General features: G+C 36.0%; 1 protein-coding gene and 1 pseudogene across 1 annotated transcript in view; both read right to left on the bottom strand.

Moving 5' to 3' along the window:
- The window catches only part of DSCAM (DS cell adhesion molecule), a 778,395-nt gene that overhangs the window by 310,866 nt on the left and 444,361 nt on the right, over positions 1-23,168 (bottom strand). Inside the window, exon 10 of the mRNA XM_027843631.1 lies at positions 15,550-15,669. Coding sequence (XP_027699432.1) covers positions 15,550-15,669 — 120 coding nt within the window. The remainder of the gene's footprint in view (positions 1-15,549; positions 15,670-23,168) is intronic.
- On the bottom strand, positions 1,647-5,425 carry LOC114029261 (annotated as a pseudogene).

Raw genomic sequence — 23,168 nt, 5'->3', positions numbered from 1 at the left:
TTGCAAATAGTTTATGCAATACTGGAATTGTTCTTTCAATTTTTTTATGAAACCACTTATGAATTCATGTGCTTTGGGAATTTATTTATTACTTGCCAAATTTCTTCTGAGATTGAATTGCTTAAATTCTCTTTAAATTTGAGTATTTTATAATTTTTGTGAATATTCGTTAATTTCATTTAAGTTGCTGGTTTTGTTGGTATATGGTTGGGCAAAATAGTTCCTAATAACATACTTTGTTTCTTCTTCATTTGTTTTGAATTCTCTTTTTAAAATTTTGATGCTGGAAATTAGCTTTTCCTCTTTTTTAAATATCAAATTAGCTAATGATTTATTTATTTTATGACTTTAAAAAATTTTTCTTTAAAAAGAGGCTCCTGGGGCAGCTAGGTGATACAGTGAATAGAGCACTGGCTCTGGAGTCAGGAGGACCTGAGTTCAAATGCGGCCTCAGACACATAAAAAAACTCACTAGCTGTGTGACTCTGGGCAAGTCACTTAACCCCAATTGCCTCACAAAAAAAAAATAAATAAAAAATGAAGGCTTTGGGGGTAGTTAGGTGGCACAGTGGATAGAGCACCGGCCCTGAAGTCAGGAGGACCTGAGTTCAAATCCAGCCTCAGACCAAACACTTGACACTTGCTAGCTGTGTGACCCAGTCATTTAACCCCAATTGCCTAAAAAAAAAACAACAAAAAAGAGGCTCCTAGTTTTATTTTGTAAAGCAATAAAATTTTAGTTGTTTAAAATAGTGTTAATCTTTGAATTTTAGGATTTTAACTTTGATGCTTAATTGGTTTAAAAAAATTGTTGGTTTCTAGAGTATGTGTGTGTGTGTGTATGTGTGTGTTTTAAGATTCACTTTCAATTCATTGATTTCTTTTATTCTAATGACATTGTTCAGGGATACAAATTTTCACCTATGTCTTACTTTGTCTACATTCACCAAACTATAGTATGTTGTCTCATTTTAAAAATTATAGTAAATTCAATTATCTACCATTTCCATGATTGATTCTTTGACCCACCAATTCTTTCTTTCTTTCTTCCTTCATTTCTTTCTTTCTTTCTTTTTCCTTCTTTCTTTCTTTCTTTCATTCATTCATTCTTTCTTTCTTTCTTTCTTTCTTTCTGGTTCACATGGTTTTATTTTATTCAGTTTGGATGTAATCTCTTTCAGAGTTAGGTCTACTTCAGCTTGTAGAGGAAATGAAAATGCAGAAAGCTCCATTTAATATTTTTGGCAAATTTGTAGGCATCTCTTTCCTTATCTGACTCAGGTTGAACTAGCAAACAGAATTTAGATTCCAGTTTCACAAGCAGTCAAATGTAGAAAAGTCTATTTGAAGAGTCTTATTATGAAAAGCAACCTAAGACCAGGCAACAATCTCTACAATGATCCTTGAAGAACAACTGTAGCAAGTTAATGTAATTTGAGCTTAAAAAAACATTAGACCAAGAGGAATTATCTCAAATGGGTTTAAATCTGTTTTATTTTAGAAAACCTATGTCTCCACTCCAAATAAATCAAGATGAAAAATAAATGAATAAAACTTAAGATGACATCAGTACAAGTTTGTCTAACTCTTGGTGTTGTGTAGATGACAAAAAGCAGCAGCCAGTTATGACAGGTGATTCAAAGTAATCAGCTGAATTTGTTAACATTTCTCCATTTTAAACCATCCTTAAGGAAAATCATATATGGGGTCACAACATCCTCATGGAAGTCTAAGAAAGCCACCATGCCGTGTGGATTCATGTTTTTGCCTATGAAGAACTTATAGTTTTTTGAAATTAGCAAAGACATATTTAATTTGTTCTGCAACTCCTGTTATAAAAGGTTTTACTCTTTTTGGCTTGTGTTCTTCAAGTCTGCTTTTGATTGATTTCATGTAGTCTTTGATGTCTTTTTTGTAGAATTCTTTTGTGAAACTAGTTTCTTGCAGATGATGGTTTATTACTATGTCAACCTCAGTGATTATAGTGGCATCTGTTCCTTCACTCTCAGGACCTTCAGCAGAGGCATTTCCACCAATAAGTAAATCATCAATAGTACCCTCTGTCCTACTGACCATCTTACCCTCCACCTCCAGGCACAGTCCATTTGTGATCAGATCTTGTAAATGTTGGAGAATATCTCTTCATGGCTGATGAGTACCTGATTATGGTGACTGAAAAAGAAGATGGTGGTGATAGGGCTGCAGGGCCCGGAGCTCAGTGTGAGAGCAATGCTGCCAGAGTGGTGCTTGGGTGGGGTGGGGAGGGAGGAATGGATGGAAAAAGCCCTTCACCAATTCTTTAAGATTAAATTATAGTTTCTGGTTTATTTTTAATACTTTTTCTAGTGACCAATTTTTTTATTGAATTGTGATCAGTAAAGGATGCTTACTATTACAGCTTTTCTACATTTATTTATGAGTGTTTTGTGTCCTAAAGCATAATCAGTTTTTCTATAAATGCCATATATGGCTGGGATTATGCATACTATTGCATACATACCCAAGTATGTATGTATGTATAGGTGTGTATATGTATATAAGTACACATATGTTTATCAATCTATAATCACCAAAGCACTATCATTTCTGAATTTTCTAAAATTCTATTCAAATCTTTAACTTCTTTCTTTAAAAAAAAACAACACACATATTTAAGGCTGAAAAGAGTACATTCCAAGATAGCAGAGTAGGTAGTTGCTCTCACCCTCCACTATCAAGCTCTGAAAGCCAAGAAAATATCCCCCCCAGAAAAAAACCCTGAAACAGCTGAACCAGAAGAAAGACAGGGGGCAACAGTGCAGTAGTCCAGGTAGCTTGAGGGATTAATGAGAAAGGCCCCTCTTGCCCTGGGAGAAGAGGAGCAGTACTGAACAGGAGGTGTCCCAGACAGCTAGTGGAAAGCCCCACTTCAGCCCAGCAGGAGGAGATCCTGGTGCCTTGGTGTTCTACAGCAAATGGGTCTCCCAGTGCCTCAGCAAAAATAAGGGAAGCAGCACTACAAAGGGCCCCAGGTGGATAAATACCCTGCAACATTCATCTGAAAGGAGGTGAAGAAAGCTAAAGGAAAGGAAAAGCAGGCAACCTAGAGTTGCCCAAAAGTTCCAGCCTTGCTGATTTCAGCTCAACGTCAGGTAAGCTGCTAGAACCCTACAGCCTCCAACTGCCAATCAAGAGGAGATACTGAAACCCTGGTGGTGGAACAGGCAAACACCAACACCTGGACCTCCAAGTGCCTCAGTGAAGGCAGGGCAACTGTTGGAAACCAGCTCAGAAAACCACCAGGTGCTTCAGCATTCTACAGCAAACAGGTCTCCCAGTGCCTCAGCAAAATTAAGGGAAGCAGCACTACAACGGGCCCCAGGCAGATAAACACCCTGCAATATTCATCTGAAAGGAGCTGTAAAAAGCAAAAGGAAAGGAAAAGAAGGCAACCTAGAGTTGCCTGAAAGTTCCAGCCTTGATGATTCCAGCCCAACACCAGGTAAGCTGCTAGAACCCTACAGCCTCCAATTGCCAACATAAGAGGCCCCAGCACACAAAGCCAGTGACCAAGACCTAGGCTCCCAACACAAGAAGCTTGAATCAGTGCCCTCTGCTCCCCAGTAGGAGAGCTCAATCTCTCTAAAGGCCAGGGAATAAAGAAACATTATGAGTAAGAAGAAACATACCATAGATTCATACCATGAGAAGAGTGAAGATCAAGGCAGAAATTCTGAAGAGGACAACACTGTCAACAAATCCACATCTGTAACATCAAAAGGGAATATGAACTGGTCTGAAGCCCAAAAGGTCTTCTTAGAAGAGCTCAAGAAGGATTTTAAAAGTCAAATGAGAGAGGTAGAAGAGTCTTTAAAAAACACAATTGACCACCTGAAAAAAAGTACGCTGAAGAAAATAAATCCCTGAAAAATACAACTGGCCAACTGGAAAAAAAAAAGTACACTGAAGAAAACAAATCCCTTAAAATTACAATTGACCCATTGGGGAAGGAGGTACAAAATCTAATAGAAGAAAACAAATAGAAGAATTGGGCAAATGAAAGCTAATGGTTCTATGAGTGAGCAAGAATCAGTCAAACAGAAACAAAAAAATGAAAAAAACAGATGAAAACGTAAACTACCTCATTGGTAAAACAACGGACCTGGAAAATCGATCCAAGAGAGACAATTTAAAAATTATTGGTCTACTTGAAAATCACGATGAAAAAAAGAGACTAGACAGTATCTTTCAGGAAATCATAAAGGAAAATTGCCCTGAAGTCCTAGAACCAGAAGGTGAAATAGCCATAGAAAGAATCCACCGCTCACCTCCTGAAAGAGATCCCAAATGAAAACGCCAAGGAATATAGTAGCCAAATTCCAAAACTACCAGCTCAAAGAGAAAATACTGCAAGCAGCCAGAAAGAAACAATTTAAATATCATGGAAACACAGTCAGGATTACACAGGACCTTGCAGCTTCTACATTAAAAGACTGTAGGGTGTGGAATTTGATATTCTGTAAGGCAAAGGAGCTTGGATTACAACCAAGGATCAGCTACCCAGCGAAAATGAGCATGATCTTTCAGGGGAGGAGATGGATATTCAGTGAAACAGGGGACTTCCAAAACTTCCTGATAAAAATTCCAGAGCTCAACAGAAAATTTGATCTTCAAGTAGACTCAAGAGAGACATAAAGAGGTAAATGGGACAGAAAGATACAATATGTTGCTAAGAAGGGCAAATTGTTTACATCCGTACAAGGGAAGATGACATTTGCAAGTGTTGAGAACTGTGTTGTTATTACACCATATTAAAGGAGTATACATAAAGGGAGTAGATATAGGTTGACTTTGAAGAAATGATAAAAAAAATCTAATCAAGTTAAATGGATCCAAGTAAGTGGATTAGTCTGATCTAAGAAAATGTACTGAGAAAAAAGAAGGCAGACAAGGGTAAATTATATTCCAGGAACAGGCATAAAAATCTATTACAGCAGAGGGAAAGAAGGGAGGGGGATGAGCATTGTTTGAACCTTACTCTCATCAGATTTGGCTCAAGAAGGGAATAACAATCAGTTAGGTATAGAAATCTAACTTGTCAGATTGTGGGCCATCTTGGGGAGGGTGGTGGGTAGAAAGGAGGAGAATAATTTTAAACTCAAAAGCATATGGAAGTGATTGTTAATAAATCAAAATAAATTAATAAAAAAGACAAAAAACAGAGTACATTAATACACCAGTATTATAATTTTGCTGTTCGTTTATCATTTTAATTTATTTAGTTGTTCCTTTAAAGTATTTAAATATTATGTTGAAATGTACAGGGCGTTAAGGGAAGACTAGTACCTCTGGCGCGAGGGCTAATGAGCTCTTTTTAGGGCTGCTTTTACCTTTGGTGTCCGCTTGCAACCCAGCTCTCACCTGTGTCTCCAAGAAGCTGTAGCATGCACAACAGCCACAATCCAGTAAAACTGTTTCAGCAGACCAGTCAAACCATGCTGGAGGAACTGATGGGCCTCAAACCCATAGTTAAGTTGGGTGGGTGAGTATCTTAAGTATGTGAAGACATCCCCAGTAGAATAGGCAGATGTGAACAACTTCTTCCCATGGGCCATGAAGGCTGTTGAAACAGGAATGGTGGAGCATTTGGAGCTTCATTAGACATAGAAGACTCCAAGGTCATCCACTGCATCCTGAGCCATCACAAGACATTACCAGTCCTCTTGACTTTTGTCCTGCCACTGAACATTGATGACTGGAAGGAAGAGTGAGGCCTATGACTTCATGCCATTCTGCCTAACTTAAATCTAATTTATTCATGAGTCAAAAGATATCACCCATACCATTTTACCATTTTTACCTATCTTGAAGTCATTTGGCAAAGGGTAAGTGACAAAGCAACAGGTTTACATTGGGAGCTGCAATCACAACCCTGCACACAGGTGTCCCATACCATTGTGTTGTCTGCTCACCGGACTGAAGCAGCAGTGGGATTTGGCAGGTCCCTGGGGGTCTGAGCAGTCTTTTTTCTTTTTTTGCAAGGCGAAGGGGTTAAGTGACTTGCCCAAGATCACACAGCTAGTGAATATCATATATCTGAGGCCAAATTTGAACTCAGGTCCTTCTGACTCCAGGGCCAGTGCTTTATCCACTATGCCACCTAGCTGCCCCCTGAGCAGTCTTTTTGTTGCTGGTTTTTTTTTTTTTTTGCTTTTACTTTTTTGGTGAGGCAATCAGAATTAAGTGACTTGCCCAGGGTCACACAGCTAGTAAGTGTCAAATGTCTGAGTCCAGATTTCAGCTCAGGTCCTCCTGAATCCAAGGTCAGAGCTCTATCCACTGCACCACCTAGCTGCCCCCTGAGGAGCCTTTTCGAAGGACCATACTACTTACTTTCTAGTGTGAGGAAAGCACTAGAAAAGGTGCCCTAAAAATTGCCTGCTTAACCTAACCTAACACTGGCCTGCTTACCATAGCAGGCAGAGAATCTACCCTAGAGTCAAAATACATAAAAATGTACAAAAACTTCTGCAAAGATGATTCCATTCACCATTGGTACATGAAATATGCACTTGCTTCTGGACAACATGAAATCCAATAGATCTGAAAGACAAACAGCTGTTGTTGTGAGAGAACTCAGCAGGTATCAAATCCAAATAGCAGCCCTCAGTGAAAAAAGCTAGCAAATAAAAGCCAGCTTACTCAAGCTGGAGCTGGTTATGTGTTTTTTTTTTTTTTGTTTGTTTTTTTGGAGTGGCATCAGTGATGGTGAGTGCCATGAAGCTGGTATATGTTTGGTTTTTTTTGGTTTTGTTTTGTTCTGGTGAGGCAATTGGGGTTAAGTGACTTGCCCTGAGTCTGAAGCTAGATTTGAACTCAGGTCCTACTGATTCCAGGGCTGGTGTTCTATCCATTGCTCCACCTTGCTGTCCCACTGGTATGTTTTGCAATGAAATCTAGTCAATAATCTCTTATGCCTCCTCAAAGGAGGAAATCCAGGCTTATGACAATGTGATCACCACTTGCAGGAGTGTCATGATACCATCATCAGTGCATTTGCTCCCACCATGATGAACCCTGATGAAGTCAAAGAAAAATTTTATGAAGACCTAGAGACCCTCATCATCAATGTGCTGAAAGAGGACAAGCTTGTAATTCTGGGTAACTGTAATGCTAGACTAGGTGCAGACTATCAGACATGCCAAGGAGTCCTTGGGAAGAATGGAGTTGGAAATAGCAATAGCAATGGTCACTTACTACTGAAGACTTGTGCTTCTACCATCATCAACACTGTCTTGTGTTTACCCAAATGCAATAAAACTTTGTGGATACACTCTCACAGCAAATATTAATAGAGTATGTCATTAAAAGAAGAGACAGACAAAATGTGAGAGTAATGAAGGTGATGTGTGGTGCAGAGTGCTGGACCAATCATGGACTTATCCTCTCCAAACTAAACATTCTCATTCAACAAAAGTGGTGGCCTCAAGGCACAATGACTATCAGAAGACTTAATGTCAACAGATTATAGTGCTTCTCTGTGCCTGAACAGTTTATTGCTAACTTGGAGAGAAAGCTGAACCAATGCATGGTTGGCAACAGTGGAGTAGAAAGGGAATGGCCAGCTTTCAGAGATTTAATGAACAGCACCACATTTACTCACTTTCCCTAGAACATTCACAAACACCCCAATATTGATTTGATGGAAATTATGGGAAAATTAATAAGCTACTAAGCAAAAAATGAGAACTCCACAGGGTTCACCAGCATGATAGTTATCCTTCTGTAAGAAAGCAGAGTTTAACTCCATCAAAAGCAAAGTTTAGAGAGATGCAAGATTCTTAGCTCAAGTAGGAAGGCAGATGAAGTTCAGTTTTACACTCATAATAACAATTCAAAATGCTTTGCTGATGTACTGAAGGCTATTTTTGAGTCAAAGACTTATGGTGCATCTCAAATACTCAGTGCTGATGGAGCCATATTGGTTAATGATAAGGATATTAATCCTGGATAGATGGACTGAACATTGCATAATGTTCTCAACAGACCATCATTAACTAATGCTGAAACCATTGACTGTGTTCCTCAGTTTGAAGTCAATCCCTATCTAGCCAATATTTCCAACTAAAGAAGAGGTTTTGAATGCCATTAGGCTCTTCTCCTGTGCAAAACACCTGGTGATGATTCTATTTCAGCAGATTGTCAAGAGTGTACACTGCTCACACAAAAGCTGATGAAATCTTACTAGCTGTGTGGCCCTGGGCAAGTCACTTAATCCCAATTGCCTCACCCCCAAAGAAAAAAGCTGATGAAATCTTCTGGGTTATATGGCAGAAGGAGGTTATCCTTTAGAATTTAAAGGATGCCACTATTGTCCATCTCTATAAAGGAAAAGGAAATAGGTTGTCCTGTGACAATCATAAAAGAAGGGATCTCACTTAGTCATTGCTGGCTAGATTCTTGCCAGAATCCTCTTTAATTGGCTGATCCTTCACTTGGAAGATGGTCACCTACCAGAAAGCCAGTGTGGCTTCAGAAAGGGCAGAGGAATGATAGGTATGGTGTTTGCTGCCTGACAATTCTAGAAGAAATACCAGGATCAGAACAGAGGTCTGCACACAATGTTCCTGAATCTGACCAAAACCTTTGATACTGTCAATCATGAGGGCTTGTAGAAAATCATGGCAAAATTAATTGCCTGGAAAAGTCTATCAGTATTGTATACTAGTTCCATGAAGGCATGCTTGCATGGGTTCTTCATAATGGATAATGCTTTTGAGTTTTCCCAGTCATCAACGGAGTGAAGTGGTTGTATGCCCTTACTACTATGCTTTTTAGCGTGATGTTTTCAGTGATGTTGTCAAATGCTGTCAATAAGCACAAACATGGCACCAATGTCAGCTACCACACTGATGGTAAATTATTTAATTTGAAAAGGTTAAAAGCTAAAACTAAAGGAGAGGGAATGTTTGTATGTCACTTTTTGTTCACACATGATTTTGCACTCAGTGTAGGCTCTGAAGTTGAGATGCAACAAAGTATGGATTGATTCTCTGCTGCTTGTGCTAATTTTGGCCTGACAATTAAGACCAAGAAAACGGTAGATCTCCACCAGACAGTACCACATCATTCATATGTAGAACCATCAGTTACAGCAATGGAAAATTGTTTAATGCTGTGGATAAGTTCACTTACCTTGGCAGTATACTTTCCAGGGATGTACACACTGATAATGAGGTTGACACACATTTCCAGAGCCAGCTTAGTGTTTGAGAGGCTCCAAAGGAAAGTGTGGGATAGAAGAGGTATTACACTGCCTACCAAACCAAAGGTCTACAGAGCCATTGTGCTGACCTCATAGTTGTATGCCTGTGAAACCAGGGCAGTATACCAGAGCCATGCCAGGAAATTGAATCACTTCCATTTGAATTGTCTTAGGAAGATTCTGAAGATCACCTGGCAAGATAAGGTACTGGACACTGAGGTCCTTTCTTGAACTGAACTGCCAAACATTCAAACTCTACTGCAGAGAGTGCAACTCTGATGGCCTGGTCACATTGTTACATTGCTCAAATGTCAAACGTATGTTTGCCTAAAAGTCTATTTTATAGAGAACTTACACAGAGCAAACATTCACATAGAGATCAGAAGAAGCAAAACAAGGACACTCTCAAGATCTCTCTGAAAATCTTTGGAATCAATCGTGAGACATAGGAGCCACTGTCATAAAACCACCCAGCATGATTTACCCAGATGAAAGAAGGCTCTGTGTTCTATGAGCAAAGCAGAAAAGAAACATGATATGCAAAAATTTAGAAATGTCTTCACTACAAATGTTAATGTAGACTATTTGTGCCCGACCTTCTGAGCTCATATATTTCTGATCAGCCACATTAGGTCTGTACACTTTAGGTAGACTCCTCATCCAGCTAGAAAACACAGGTTTAAGACAAGCTACTGATCAATATTCCTTTGAAAACATTTTATTATTGTACCTCTCTGAGAATTTCTGGACCACTTTAGTAAGGTAACCTCCTGTTTTAGTAAGGTAACTAAACAGTTAATAACTAACAGTTGGACACATGGCATCTTGACCCTGATGTAGTGATATTATTTTGTTCTTCTTTGAATATAAAGGACAAAAACCATATACTATGTCATTTGTTGCATATGTTTTAAATATTGAAATTATTTGTCTATGTTGTCTTTCAGCAAAATATAGTTTCCCTATTTATATGTTTTAATTAAACCTATTTTTTGCTGTTGCCTTACATGAAATAATCTTTAATCTGATGTTTTTGTGTTAATTTAAAGGATGATACATTTTATTCCACCCCTTATTTTACCTCTGAATTTTTATATTTCACATGTGTTTCTTATAAATGGCATAATTTTGGATTTCACTTTCTAATCCTTTCTGCTGTCTTCTTCCATTTTATGGGTTAATTTATCCTATACAACACTCACAGTCATAATTGTGTATGTCTTTCCATTCTATTATACTTTTTTCTTCACCATATTTCAATTTTCCTCTTTATTATAGGTTCTTATCTTTTATTTTGTTGCTTTAATCTCCTCCTCACTGTCCTTTCTCTAGCCAGTATACTTTCACCTTATACTCCTCTTTCCTCTTTTCCTTTTCCTATTCATATCATTCTTGAGTAGAATGTGCTGCTACACCAAATTCTACATTCCTCCTTGAGTTCAGCTATTTAAGTTATTTTTTTATTTCTTTAAGGTCCATCTTGTTGTTGAATCTATACAACTATTTTATATAGTTTCATAATTTAATTTTTCAGATCTTTTATGCATTTTGTAGTTAATTTGAATGAGATTTCCCTTTATATTATTGCATCTTGGATTTTGTTATGTTACAGAAATGCAATTGATTTACTGAGATTTTATTTTGTAGCCTTCAACTTTGTTAAAGCTTTTATCTTGATTAGTATCTCTGCAAATCACTGGGATTTGCCAAGTTAAAAAAAATTATCAGCAAAAAGAGGTAGTCAATCCTCAAAATTTTTGTGTTTAATTTTTGCAACTTCTCATTTTCATCTTCATGTCAGCAACTATGCACATCTACAGCCATGTGCAGTAGAGAAAGAAAATGAGAGTTACAGTACATACAAGATTGTGGAGTGGCCGGTTATCTACTAGACCTTTCCATTAGTCTTTTACCCTGCCATTGTAAAGAGCAACCTATGCATTTGTTGCATATTTCATTGTTTGCCAATCCCATTATCCATCACAGCTTCAAGGTTAAACATCAGCTCACCTCTGCTATGCTCTTATACTCCGAGACCCTTAAGGATCTTAAACAGCACATGAAACAGATGTTGCTGATGAATTATGTCAAGCTGGTGTATCCTTCATACTCTCCAATGCCATTCACCAGCTGTGAAGGATAGAGTGTTGGAGGAGATGTCAAGACTTCACCAATCGTGGCCAGTCTTGGCATCTTCTGACATCAATGACTAAAGTCCCAGCAACCTCTTTCTTGGTTTTCAGAGGATGGCCAAGGTAGAGAGGTTTATAGCAGTATATTATACAGTACAATATCCTCACACTGCCATCTGAGAGGGGAAGGTAAGATTTAGGTTAAAATATTTTACTCTTAAGAATTTTATTTGCTGTATAGCTTTTATGGTACTGTAAATGTCATGTGTTATGAGAAGTGAATGTTACCTGAAATCAATTTCTTAAAAATTTTATTTTAATTGAGATGTCAATACAAAATGTCAGAATTTTAGGGAATTACTAACAAGAAAAAAATGTTTTCCATGTTAACAGTTTTATTTTCTGTACTGCATTTTATGAGTTATTTCATGTTACCATGTTAGAAACAGTGCATGTTATCAAAAATGATGTTTTATTATGAAGAACTGCATGGTTAAAAATGGATTTTCAGCATTCTCAAATGAAAGATTCCAGTTTCTGGTGGTCATGGGGACCTAATCTCTTATTTCCCATAGGTTAAGTACATTGACCTTTGTGTTTTTGACTTTTGTGCCATTTTCTATGAACATTACCCCACAAAAGTTGAGAACTGATTGTAGTTTTATCGCCCTTTCACATATCTTTACTCTTTTAATTCCTTTATTTTTTCTCATTGCTATCCAGTACGATATCAAATAATCATGGGGAAAGTGGACATCATTGCTTTCTTTCCGTATTTATTAGAAAAAAATTCTAGTGCAGAGGTGTCAAACTCTAATAGAAATGGATTCTAGCAGACCTCGTGTTGACTTGAAAAATCACAAATTAACATGAGCTATGTTGTATTGGATTTTTATGTATTTTGCTAAACATTTCCAAGTTAAATTATAATCTGGTTCAGGTCATTCTCAGGAGTTTTGTCAAATATATGAGTTCTATGGGCCATGAGTTTTATATCCTTGTACTAATGTAATCCCAATGCAAATCATACATAATTTTAGTTTTAGATAAATGCATTTTATATTATTAAAACACTCCCTCTGTTCCTATGCTTTTTCTTTCTTTCTTCAGCATAAGTAGGGCTTTTTCTTCATCTGTTGAGATAATCTTATAGTTTTGGAAGTTTTAGTTTTAATTTAATTAATTGTGTTAATTGTTTTCCTAATGTTGAGCAATCCTGAACTTAGATAATGAATGATTTCTTGGATGAATTGCTGTAGTATGATAAGATTTTATATATATATACATATATATGTATATATATGTACATATATATGTATATATATGTATGTATATATATATATATTTTACTGAGGCAATTGGGGTTAAGCGACTTGCCCAAGGTCACACAGCTAGTACATGTCAAGCGTTTGGTCTGAGGCCGGATTTGAACTCAGGTCCTCCTGATTTCAGGGCTGGTGCTCTATTCACTGTGCCACCTAGATGCCCCAAGATTTTGTATTTTAAAAATTCAAGTGTTATTCATTCATTATCTTGTTCTATGTCCTTCTGTGTCTTATACTTTCTTGATTTAGGTACCAGGACGATATTTGTCTCAAGAGGAGTCTTGAAGATAACTTTCTTAATAAAATTTTAATAATAATTTTTGTAGTATTGGTATTAATTTTTTAAATTGTTCTTACATTCAGTGTGTGTCTTTTTATAGGTGTGTTTCTGGTCAGTAACAGATTGCAGGGTTTTATTTTCTTATCCAATCTGTCAGTATTTTTTTTTTTTGCTTTATCACATGGCATAATTCAATCTAATTAGGGTTTTTCCCACTTCCCTTAAAGGACAGTATTTTGTCTCTTCCATTATTTTTGCTTAATTTAAGATAAATATGTTCTAACTGAATCGCTTGTTCTCACTCAAGAGGCCTTTCCAACCCTCCCATTTGTTAAGCTTTCCCCTAGTTTTAGAGTTTTACTTGGTAGGTTACTTTTTTTGCCTTCTATCTAGTTATTTAATTCTGCCCTCTTTTCCTCTCTCAGTTAAGTAGACAAGTGAAACTCCACCCCCCAGTTTACCCTTTTAACTTGTTTTGTTTCTTAGGTTTAAAAAAATAATTTTCTGTGCTTTTTTCTAAAAGGGATTTCTTTCCCCCATTCTCTTTATTGTTTATCTTTCCCTTCTGTTTATTTTAGACCTTTTTTTCCCCTTCTGTATATGGCCCTCCTTCATATTTAGTCCTTATTTAGTTTTTGTATTCATCATAGAATTAAAGATTCTAAGGAACCTATTCAGGTTTCCTCTTCTATATAGTTTCTAAGTTTCTGCCTTAGATCTTGGTCTCTATCCAAGAACTATTTTTTTTTTGTTTATTTATTTATTTATTTATTTTTGCCTCACTCCTAGAAATACTACTGGTGATAGAAAGGATGTTGTTCCATGGTAGAAATTTTCCTATATTCTTGATTGTGTAGTTTATTGTTAATTTTTGCCTTCCATGTCATTTCCCCCCATTTGCCATTATATCTCCTCTCTGAGTCCAAAGGTGAAAGGATCATACCTGATATGTGTTTATACATTTTGTGTCTTCCTTCTTTTAAACAAAAAAAAATTTCCTTTTGTTGGGGACAATTATTAAGAATTATTTTAGACTGCAAGTCCATAACCATTGGCAACTGTGAAATTAACAATTAGCAACTGTGAAAGTAACAATTCTCCCTAGACTAAGCCAGAATTAGAATGAAGAGCCAATTAAATGTAAGAATTAGGAGGACCTGCTTCCCCTTTCAAGAGCAATGATACCAAGTTAAATTGTAACAGCATGTGAAAGTCAGCTAGAAGCCTCAATCATTAGTCCCTATGGCCTTGGAACTTAGCTGTTTACCTGGGAGTTTTGTCAGTTTGATTTTCTTATGATTAATCCTTCCCTGACTCTACCACCCTTCTTTTCTCCCTCTCTGAGTTGACTGCATGTCTACACCAAACTCTCTGTATGTATATATTCTATACCATTTAGTTAATTAAGAAGAAAGTGAGAGATTAAATAAGAAAACAAACCCCAATAATCTGTTGCTTACAGGAAACATTGAAAAAAAGACACACAAAATAAAACTGAGGAGATGGGAAAATTTACTGTGCACCAAGTGAATCAAAAGAAGCAGGAGTTGTAATCATGTTATCTGATAAAAAAATGGACATTCAAATAACAAAAGGAAGAAAGAAAATAAAAATAAAAACAAGGAAACTACATCATGCTGAAAGGAATCGTAGAATCAAAACTAACATCAAAATAAACACATATGTCCCAAATGTCTTAGCATCTAAATTCATAAAGGAAACCTTATTTGTAGAAGAAGATACATAAAGTAACACAATAGTGACAGGAGACATTAGTGTCTCTCTCAGTTTTGGATAAGTCTAACAGAAAGATAAGTAAAAGAGAAAATATGTAGGTAAAGATGGATGTATTCTTCTAAATAAGATCCAAAAAATATACAAATTTCTCAATACCACAAAGAACTTTTACAGAAATCGACCATGTATTGCAAACAAACACAAAAAAGCAGAAATAATAAAAACATAATTCAAGATCATAATACAATAAAAAATGACCAGTGGTTCAGGGACCACAAATAAGACATAGACATAAATGAAAACTTAATGAATAAGGCAAATAATCAATGATAGAAACAATAATAATGTGAAAAAAATAATGGTAGAACAATGTACCAACATTTTTGGGATACCGCTAAAGTATCCTTCAGGAGAAAATCATATCCCTACAAATACAATTAACAAAATGTAAAAAAGAGAGGATTAATGAACTGAATACACCTTTTAAAAATTAAGAGGCCAAAAAAACCCCCAAACTAAAATAAACAAAAAGATATTAAAAATTAGAGAAGAAATAGCTTTTGACAACAAATACATGGTGCCTTCTGTTAAAGAAGATAAGATCAGAGCTGCATCAGAGAAAAAGCTGGTAATGTGCTTACTTAATGCACCAACATGAAGGGATTGAACCCAAAAGTATAGATATTATTTGGACCCACCACTTCCAGTTTTTCAAAGGTTCTATAGTTTTCATTTAGTAGAAAGGTAATTTCTCAAAGCTGAGATAATTCTTGATTGCTTTACATATGTATAGTAGTTTATAAGCAGACCCAATACTCATTATGTTCATACCTTTTGAGAATTTCCAGACTATCGTGGGCACAGGATAACCCTCTGCTGAACAATTAAGGATGACAGCCTTTCCATAAATTCCATCTTGGTCACTTGGCTGAACCACAAATTTAGGTGGAACTGAAAAGAGAAAACATTGATTAAATACTTAGAGGAAGAAGACAGCTTAACAGAAAATTAGTGAGAAACCCAGAAATTCCAATGAACCTGAAAAACACAGAAATCTTTGAATATATAATAGCATAAAAATTAGAAATTTGGTAATGGAAAATACAGAGTTGGGGGCAGGTGGGAGTCTGGTCCAGTGAAATTTTATGGTTTGCAACAATGAACTAATGTTGATAAAAATTGTCAAGTTCTGGGCACTAAATCATGGACCATAAGGTTAGATTTTGGCAAAACAAGCTGAAGAATATATGCTTCTTTCAATTCCTTATGATCAAATGTCATCTTCAGGTATAGATTTTGTGAAAAAATAGTATGAGAATTATTCATTGAGAAATAAACATGAAAACATTTTTTCTTAGAAAAGTTTGAGCATTTTGTGTATATGTTCCCTTTTTTCATTAGTATAAACTAAGGAATAAGAAATTGAATAAAATGTCATGCCAAAATTTACCACCAATTATGAAATAGTCAAATTCATTATGATTTGCTTGACTAACTTAACAGGTTTCAAGCTTATATGCTACCTGACTGGATTTAGGTGTCAGTTCTGTGACAAATAAGGAGGAAGAGTGTTAAAGGAAGAAGTAACCTTAAAGATCACCAAGTCCAAAATGATTTTATGATCGGGTAATCAATTTAGGTTAAGTGCCTTGCTTAAGGTTAAACAGTAAGTTAATGGCAGAGATGAAGAAGAGTGGGATCTTCTGAATCCTAGTTCCCTGCTTCAGGTGGTGAGACAATGATTTCGCATAGGATCTGCAGCAACATGCAAAGGACAAGTCATTCCGTATATGTTATGATTAATGTAAAGGTTGATGGTCATGACAGTTCTTGCTTATAAAACATCACTTTGAACAGTCTGGAAATCCAGTGTCTGAAGTTTCTTCATTTGAATTAAGGCATTGTGACTCTAAAATATGATTTCTGTTAAAATTTCCTTGAGGTGGGGAGGGATAGTTAGCACATTAACTCAGGAAAGTCAGCCATTAATGCCTAAGCCTGAATTGATTTGTGAGGATGATTTTACCTGAACATAGGAAGGAATGGGACATTGGGAGATTGGGAGAGGGACTTTTCTTCATAGAATCAAAGAATCTTAGGCACCTTAGAGATCACCTAGATCAACCATGCCCTCTACAATGTAATCAGTAAGTGATCATCCCAAACATAGCTTAAAGATTTCTAGTGGGGGATACTCATTATTTTCAAAAGTAGTTTAATCCACTTTTAAATAGTAGTAAAAGTAAGTTTTTCCTTAGGTTGTCTAGATCCACTTTTGCATCTTTCACCTATTATTTCTGGATCTGCATTTCTATCTTTTACCCATTATTCCTAATCTTGCTCTCTGCAGCTAAGAAAAGCAAGTTTAATCTCGCTCACACAAAGTATCCCTTGAGAGGTTTGGAATTTCCGATTAAGCATCCTTAATTTCTTCAACTGATCCTCCCATGATGTCATTCAACCATCTTGTTTTCCTTTTTTCTGAATGCTCTCCAGATAGCCTTTGAAAAATGTGATGTCAAGAACTAAACACAGTACTCCTGGTAACTTGGGTTCAGGTTAGAGTATAGTAGGAATATCACCTCCCTATTCTTGGACACAATGCAGGCAAAGATCACATTTGCTATGGAGCTATCATATTACAATGACCCACAATAAACTTTAAGTCTACAAAAACCCACCAGATCTTTTTTTCTTCAGATTAACCTCTGTTTAACTACATCTGTCCCATCTTATTCAAGTTACACTCATGTGTTAGTCTTTGTATTTATCATTGAGAAAGTCAATCTAATTAAGTTCTTCTCAACATTCTAACTTGTTAAATTTCATTTTTTGCATCTTGTCATATAAAGTATTAATTATTCTTAAGATTTTTTAAGTCTGAAGATTTGATATAATTGTCAAACATGTTGAGACAGGATTCTGGGAAGATGGCAGAGTAGGTCAGAAAATTCCAAGATCTCCAGATCTCCTCTACACATACGACAAAGTAGCACCTCTGGGCAAATGTAGTATGATTAAAAATAAACAAGAGTTGGGAGAACAGCAATCCTCCTGGGAAAGCAAGAGAAGATCTGAGATTTGGTCTCTGTGAAGTATAAATACCAACATGCTAGTTTCAATGTCACAGCAAGCAATGAGCCGAGGGGCTAGCTGAGTTGGTAGGTAGCCTTGGCCCCAGCTACAGGAATTTTCATCTCCCAGATAGTGTGGGGAGTTGGGCAACTGAGTAGGGGAAGACTGAGGGAACCTCTGCTGATAAGGGACACCAGGCCTAGCTATGCTGCTGAGACACGGCCTTGAGTGAGAAGGAACCAGTACACACCAGTTGAGTGCAGAAGCAGTGGGGTAGGGACACTGCTGTCTGTGGTCACTTATAAAGGATAGAGTTCTTGGTGTCAGTTCCTGGCCAGAGGGGAGAACTGAAGGAGGGTCTGAGGCCAGAGACACTATCCCCCATACCCCAGGACTAGAATTGATTACAGTAACAAGCTGCTATTAAAAAAAAAGCAAGCAAAGGACAAAGAACCCAAATGGCAATAGAGAAGACTGGGGTTCATCTTCAGAGGAGGATATTGAAGCAAAAAAGCCTCTCCTACCCCAAAGAGTAATGTCAAATGATCACAAATCCAAAGAGAATTCATAGAAGAACTTAAAAAACTTTAAAAATTAAATGAGAGGGACTGGGGAAAAATTTTAAAAAATAAGAACAATCCAAGAAAAAAAAAGATTATGAAAAAAAAGGTCAACCAACTAGAAAAGGAGATCCAGGATCTTAAGGAAGAAAACTCCTTGAAAAGTAAAATTGGGCAATGGGAAGCCAGTGAAGTTATAAGACACCAAGAAATAACAAAACAAAATGTAAAGAATTAAAAAAATGGAAGAGAAGGTGAAACAGCTCATAAGAAAAACAACTGATCTGGAGAATAGATCAAGAAAAGAAAACATAAGAATAATCAGAGTACTGAAAGCTAGGATCCAAAAAGAATCTTGATATGTATTACAAGAAATAATTAAAGAAAATGGTCCTGAAGTGTTAGAACAAGAGGGGAAAGTAGAGATATAAAAAAATCTACCAATCACCACTTGAAAGATATCCTGTGAGGAAAACCTACAGGAATATCTTAGTCAAATTCTGAAACCCCCAGCTCAAGGAGAAAATATTATGAGCAACAAGAAAAAAAAATAATTCAAATTACATAAGACTTAGCAGCAATGACATTAAACTGCTGCATGTCTTGGAACACTATATATCAAAGAGTAAAAGAACTGAGGCTGTGGCTGAAAATATCATATCTGGCAAAGCTAAACATAATCCTGAATGAAAAAAAGAAGGATATTCAATGAATTGCCAGACATTCAGGATTTTGTTGCAAAAAGGAAGAAATTTTGACATACAAGATCCAAGAGAAATATAAAATAAACATCAAAAATTAGTTGCAAGGGACTCAATAAACACAGACGCTTTACTTTTTATATGAGGAAATGTAAATCATATGTCTAAAATTGTTATTAGTAATTAAGTAGTTGAACAGAAAGATTGAGGTAGCACTGAATATGATGCAATACTAAAAAGTAAACCATCTACTAAAAGGCAAAAAAAGTAATTATCTTTTTCAAATGAGGTGCAAGAGGAAGAACTGACATAGAGGAATTAGACAGGGGAAGCCTACTCTTATCAGGAATAGGTTCAAAAGGGGACAATACATAGATAGATAGATAGATAGATAGATAGATAGATAGATAGATAGACAGACAGACAGACAGACAGACAGACAGACAGACAGATAGATAGATAGATAGATAGATAGATAGATAGATAGATAGATAGATAGATAGATAGAGAGGCATAAAAGTCTTCTAAATTCAGAAAGAAATAAAAGGCTAAGGGGAAAGGGAGGGATTTCAAGGAGAGGGGAGAGGATAAGGGAAGGATCTTTGGTAGGAGCTAGGTTAAGTAATAGGAGGGCAAGGTATTAAATAGAAGTAAATTAGAGAGTCAGGTGGGATAAGAAACATGAGATACATACTAACAAAAAATAAGGACCAGGAGTAGAATTTATTAGGGAAAAAAGCAGGAGTAGTAATCATGATCTCAGATAAAGTTGAAGCTAAAATAGATTTAATCAAAAGAGAAAAACAGGGAAACTACACTCTGTGTCAGCAATATTAATCAATATTGCTTTAGACTTTTTAAAATAACTAGACAGTATAAGGTTGGAATATTTCTGTGGTATAGGAAATGATGAGTTAGTGGACTTAGAAACACATGGAAAGACTTGGATCTACAAAGAAGATGTTATCAACCCACAGAGAAACAGAGAACAAACAAGTACAGTACAGTCTTACACAGATGCATATGAATGTATATGTCCATATATGAGTATGATTGTAAATATTTAAGTATATGGATGTGCATGTGAGTGTATGTATGTATGTATATATATGCACATATATATTTGTGTGCATATGTGTATAATTGTATGCATATATAATACCCATGCATATACACATATACATATATGCACATATACATATACATGCAGACATACATATACACACACATATAGACAAGCATGTGTATATGTATATGTATATATATTCTCCATGGTTAATTGTTGCCTTCTTGAGGGGAAATGGGAGAGGAAGGGAGAAAAAAGAATAAAGTAAAAAGTGCACAATGGAAAATAAAAGAAAACTTACAAGCAAGCAAAGAAAAGATGGACAGCTTGGAACATAATGTATCATATTTGTTATATAGGCTTTTTGAAATGGAAATTTATTTCTGTATATTTTGAATCCTCTCATGTTCTGCTCTGCACATGGCAATGCTTTTTTATTTTGTATTTAAGTTTTAGCACTTAAGTTTATAATATGTTTCTTTTTCTTTACTGATTGTGTATTTATTTTAGTATTTAATTTAAAATAAATTAATAAAATTTTCAAACATCTTTGATGAAGTCATAAGTGAGATTGTTATATAGTACAGAGCTATGGAATATGGAATATAACATTAGAGACCTCTTGTCAAGGTGACATTAAATCATTATTGACTACTAATTTTTTATTAAAAAAGATAATAAAAGGAAAAATCCTATGCTTGAGGCACTGATCTGTGTGGTCTGGACTCGTTGATTCCACAATCTAGGTATTACCAAATATTACAATACAGTAGAGATGCAATCCAGTGGTGCAATCTCAAAAAAATGAGTAGTATTATATTTCAACAATTTAGCACAAGGAACAAAAATTCTGAAAATACTAATAACTTACTGACCCAGAAGAAATTCCTAAGTTCCCCTACAAGGTACTAGACAAATGTTAGAGTAACCACATAGCCAAATTCACCATCTAAGTGAGGTAAATATGAGAAAAAATTGGTAGATACCCAATGACACTTCTCTGGAAAAACCACAGCCTTGTCCATAGCCTTGAGACTTTTGTGTATTTAAGGAGCAAAATAAGTATTAACAGGTCTCTAAATAGTCTTTTATAAGTTGTGCTCAAGAAAGTGTACAGCTCCCACATTTGGGTAGTGATTCTAAGAAAGACAGTAGGGATTCAGTAGGGACCCCAGATAAGAAATGTGTGATAGGCATAATGAATGGGAATCCTTAAAAAGGGTATGTGAATCAGGACCTCTACATGACATTGGGGAAATAGAATTCTGTGACTGTAGCCTATTATATTTTGCCTTGATCAGAATACTTACTAGGTATTTACTTATATAATATTTATTAGGCTTTGTTTGCTTTTCATAAAACTTCATTTGGATAAATTATGGTCAGGAGGCTTACAAGTGTAAAAGTTTGTGCCAAACTCCCCTGTTAGCAAAAAAAAAAAAGATTTATTTAGGTTTATGAGTGGAGTTTTAGTCAAGAAAAGTATAAATATTAAAAGTTAACTTGGGGTTCTCATGTAGCAAATATCTCCAGACACGAAGGTCACATGTAATACTTATGAAAATTTAGGAATTCCCGTGTTTTCAAATAATATTTGTTTTGCCTTATACAAAAGTTAAGTAAAAAAAAACTAGAAGAAAATGGGTCATTCTTGTTCTTTTCCCAAAAAAACTCCTGCTTATGTTCTCTAATAATTATAGAAAATAACTATTCAGTTTGATTTGTTAACCGGAAGAAAAAATTTTGAGTATTATATTATGTCTTAACTTATAGTCCTGTGCTCATTCTTTCTATATTGATAAGAAACTGTATATAAATCTAAGTTTAAAATAACATATCCCTAAAAATCAATAACTTAGAATGCTCAGAGAAATGAAGATAAAATAGTAACTCAAAAAATAATTTTAAAAACAGATGAAGGAAGCAAAATCAAGATGGTGGAGAAAAGGCAGCAACTCACCTGAGATCTCAGCAAAACCCTCCCAAACAATTTTAAGTAATGCCATAAAACAATTCCTGCAGCAGCAGAACCCATGAAAGGACAGGGTGAAATAATTTTCGAGCCAAAAACAACTTAGAGGGTCAGCAGGAAAGGTCTGTAGCATCTGGGTGAGAATGGAGCACAGTCTAGAGCAGTCCAGCACAGCTCCAGACTCAGTAAGCCAGGAACAGGCTTTGAGAGCTATTCAATCATCATTATCAGCAGCTACTCTTGGAGTTCTCAGTCCACAGATGGACAGGGGGTTGCACAACTGATCAGATGGAGATTAGAGGGGTCTCTTTGTTGACACTGGGGGCAGGATTCTCTTGCTTTGCCCATACACACATCTGGGTTTCTGTTCAGGGTGTCAATATCAGGGCAAGGAATAGCAGCAGCAAATGAGAGCTTGTGGCCACAATGGAGTGGGGACCAGTTCCAGGGCAGAAAAGAATACTTGTGGTCACTCACAGAAAAGAACACAGAACAGGAGAGTAGTAAATGAACCTCTCCTTAGATCATACCACCTTGGAAGAACTGAAAACTTACAGTTTACTTCCTTAGAAGTATCTTTGAAAACATCTGCAGAAAAACTCTGAAGCTTGGGACAGTGTGCCCTCCACTAGGAAAGAAGAGCCCCATTTTAACAAAGAGTTAAAAGTTAAGATATCGACCAGGAAAAAAAAACACAAACAGAAAAAAAAAATCTGACCATAGAAAGTTATTATAGTGATGAGGAAGATCAAAACACACACTCAGAAGAAGATAACAAAGTCAAAGCTCCAAAATCCAAAGCTTCTAAGAAAAACATGAATTAGTCTCAGGCCATGGAAGAGCTCAAAAAGAATTTTGAAAACAAGTGAGCAAGGTAGAGGAAAAATTGGAAAGAGAAATGAGTGAATCAAGAAAATAATAGGAAAAGAGTCAACAGCTTGGCAAAGGAGACACAAAAAAACACTGAAGAAAACAACACCTTAAAAAACAGACTAGGCCAAATGGTAAAAGAGGTTCAAAAAGTCAGTGAGGAGAGGAATGCCTTGAAAAGCAAAATTGGTCAAAAGGAAAAAGAG

Source organism: Vombatus ursinus, unplaced genomic scaffold (genome assembly GCF_900497805.2).
Source record: "Vombatus ursinus unplaced genomic scaffold, bare-nosed wombat genome assembly UNPS02014924.1, whole genome shotgun sequence".
Taxonomy (NCBI): domain Eukaryota; kingdom Metazoa; phylum Chordata; class Mammalia; order Diprotodontia; family Vombatidae; genus Vombatus; species Vombatus ursinus.
The sequence above is the reverse complement of the archived record's forward strand: the minus strand, read 5'-3'. Positions and strand labels throughout refer to the sequence as shown.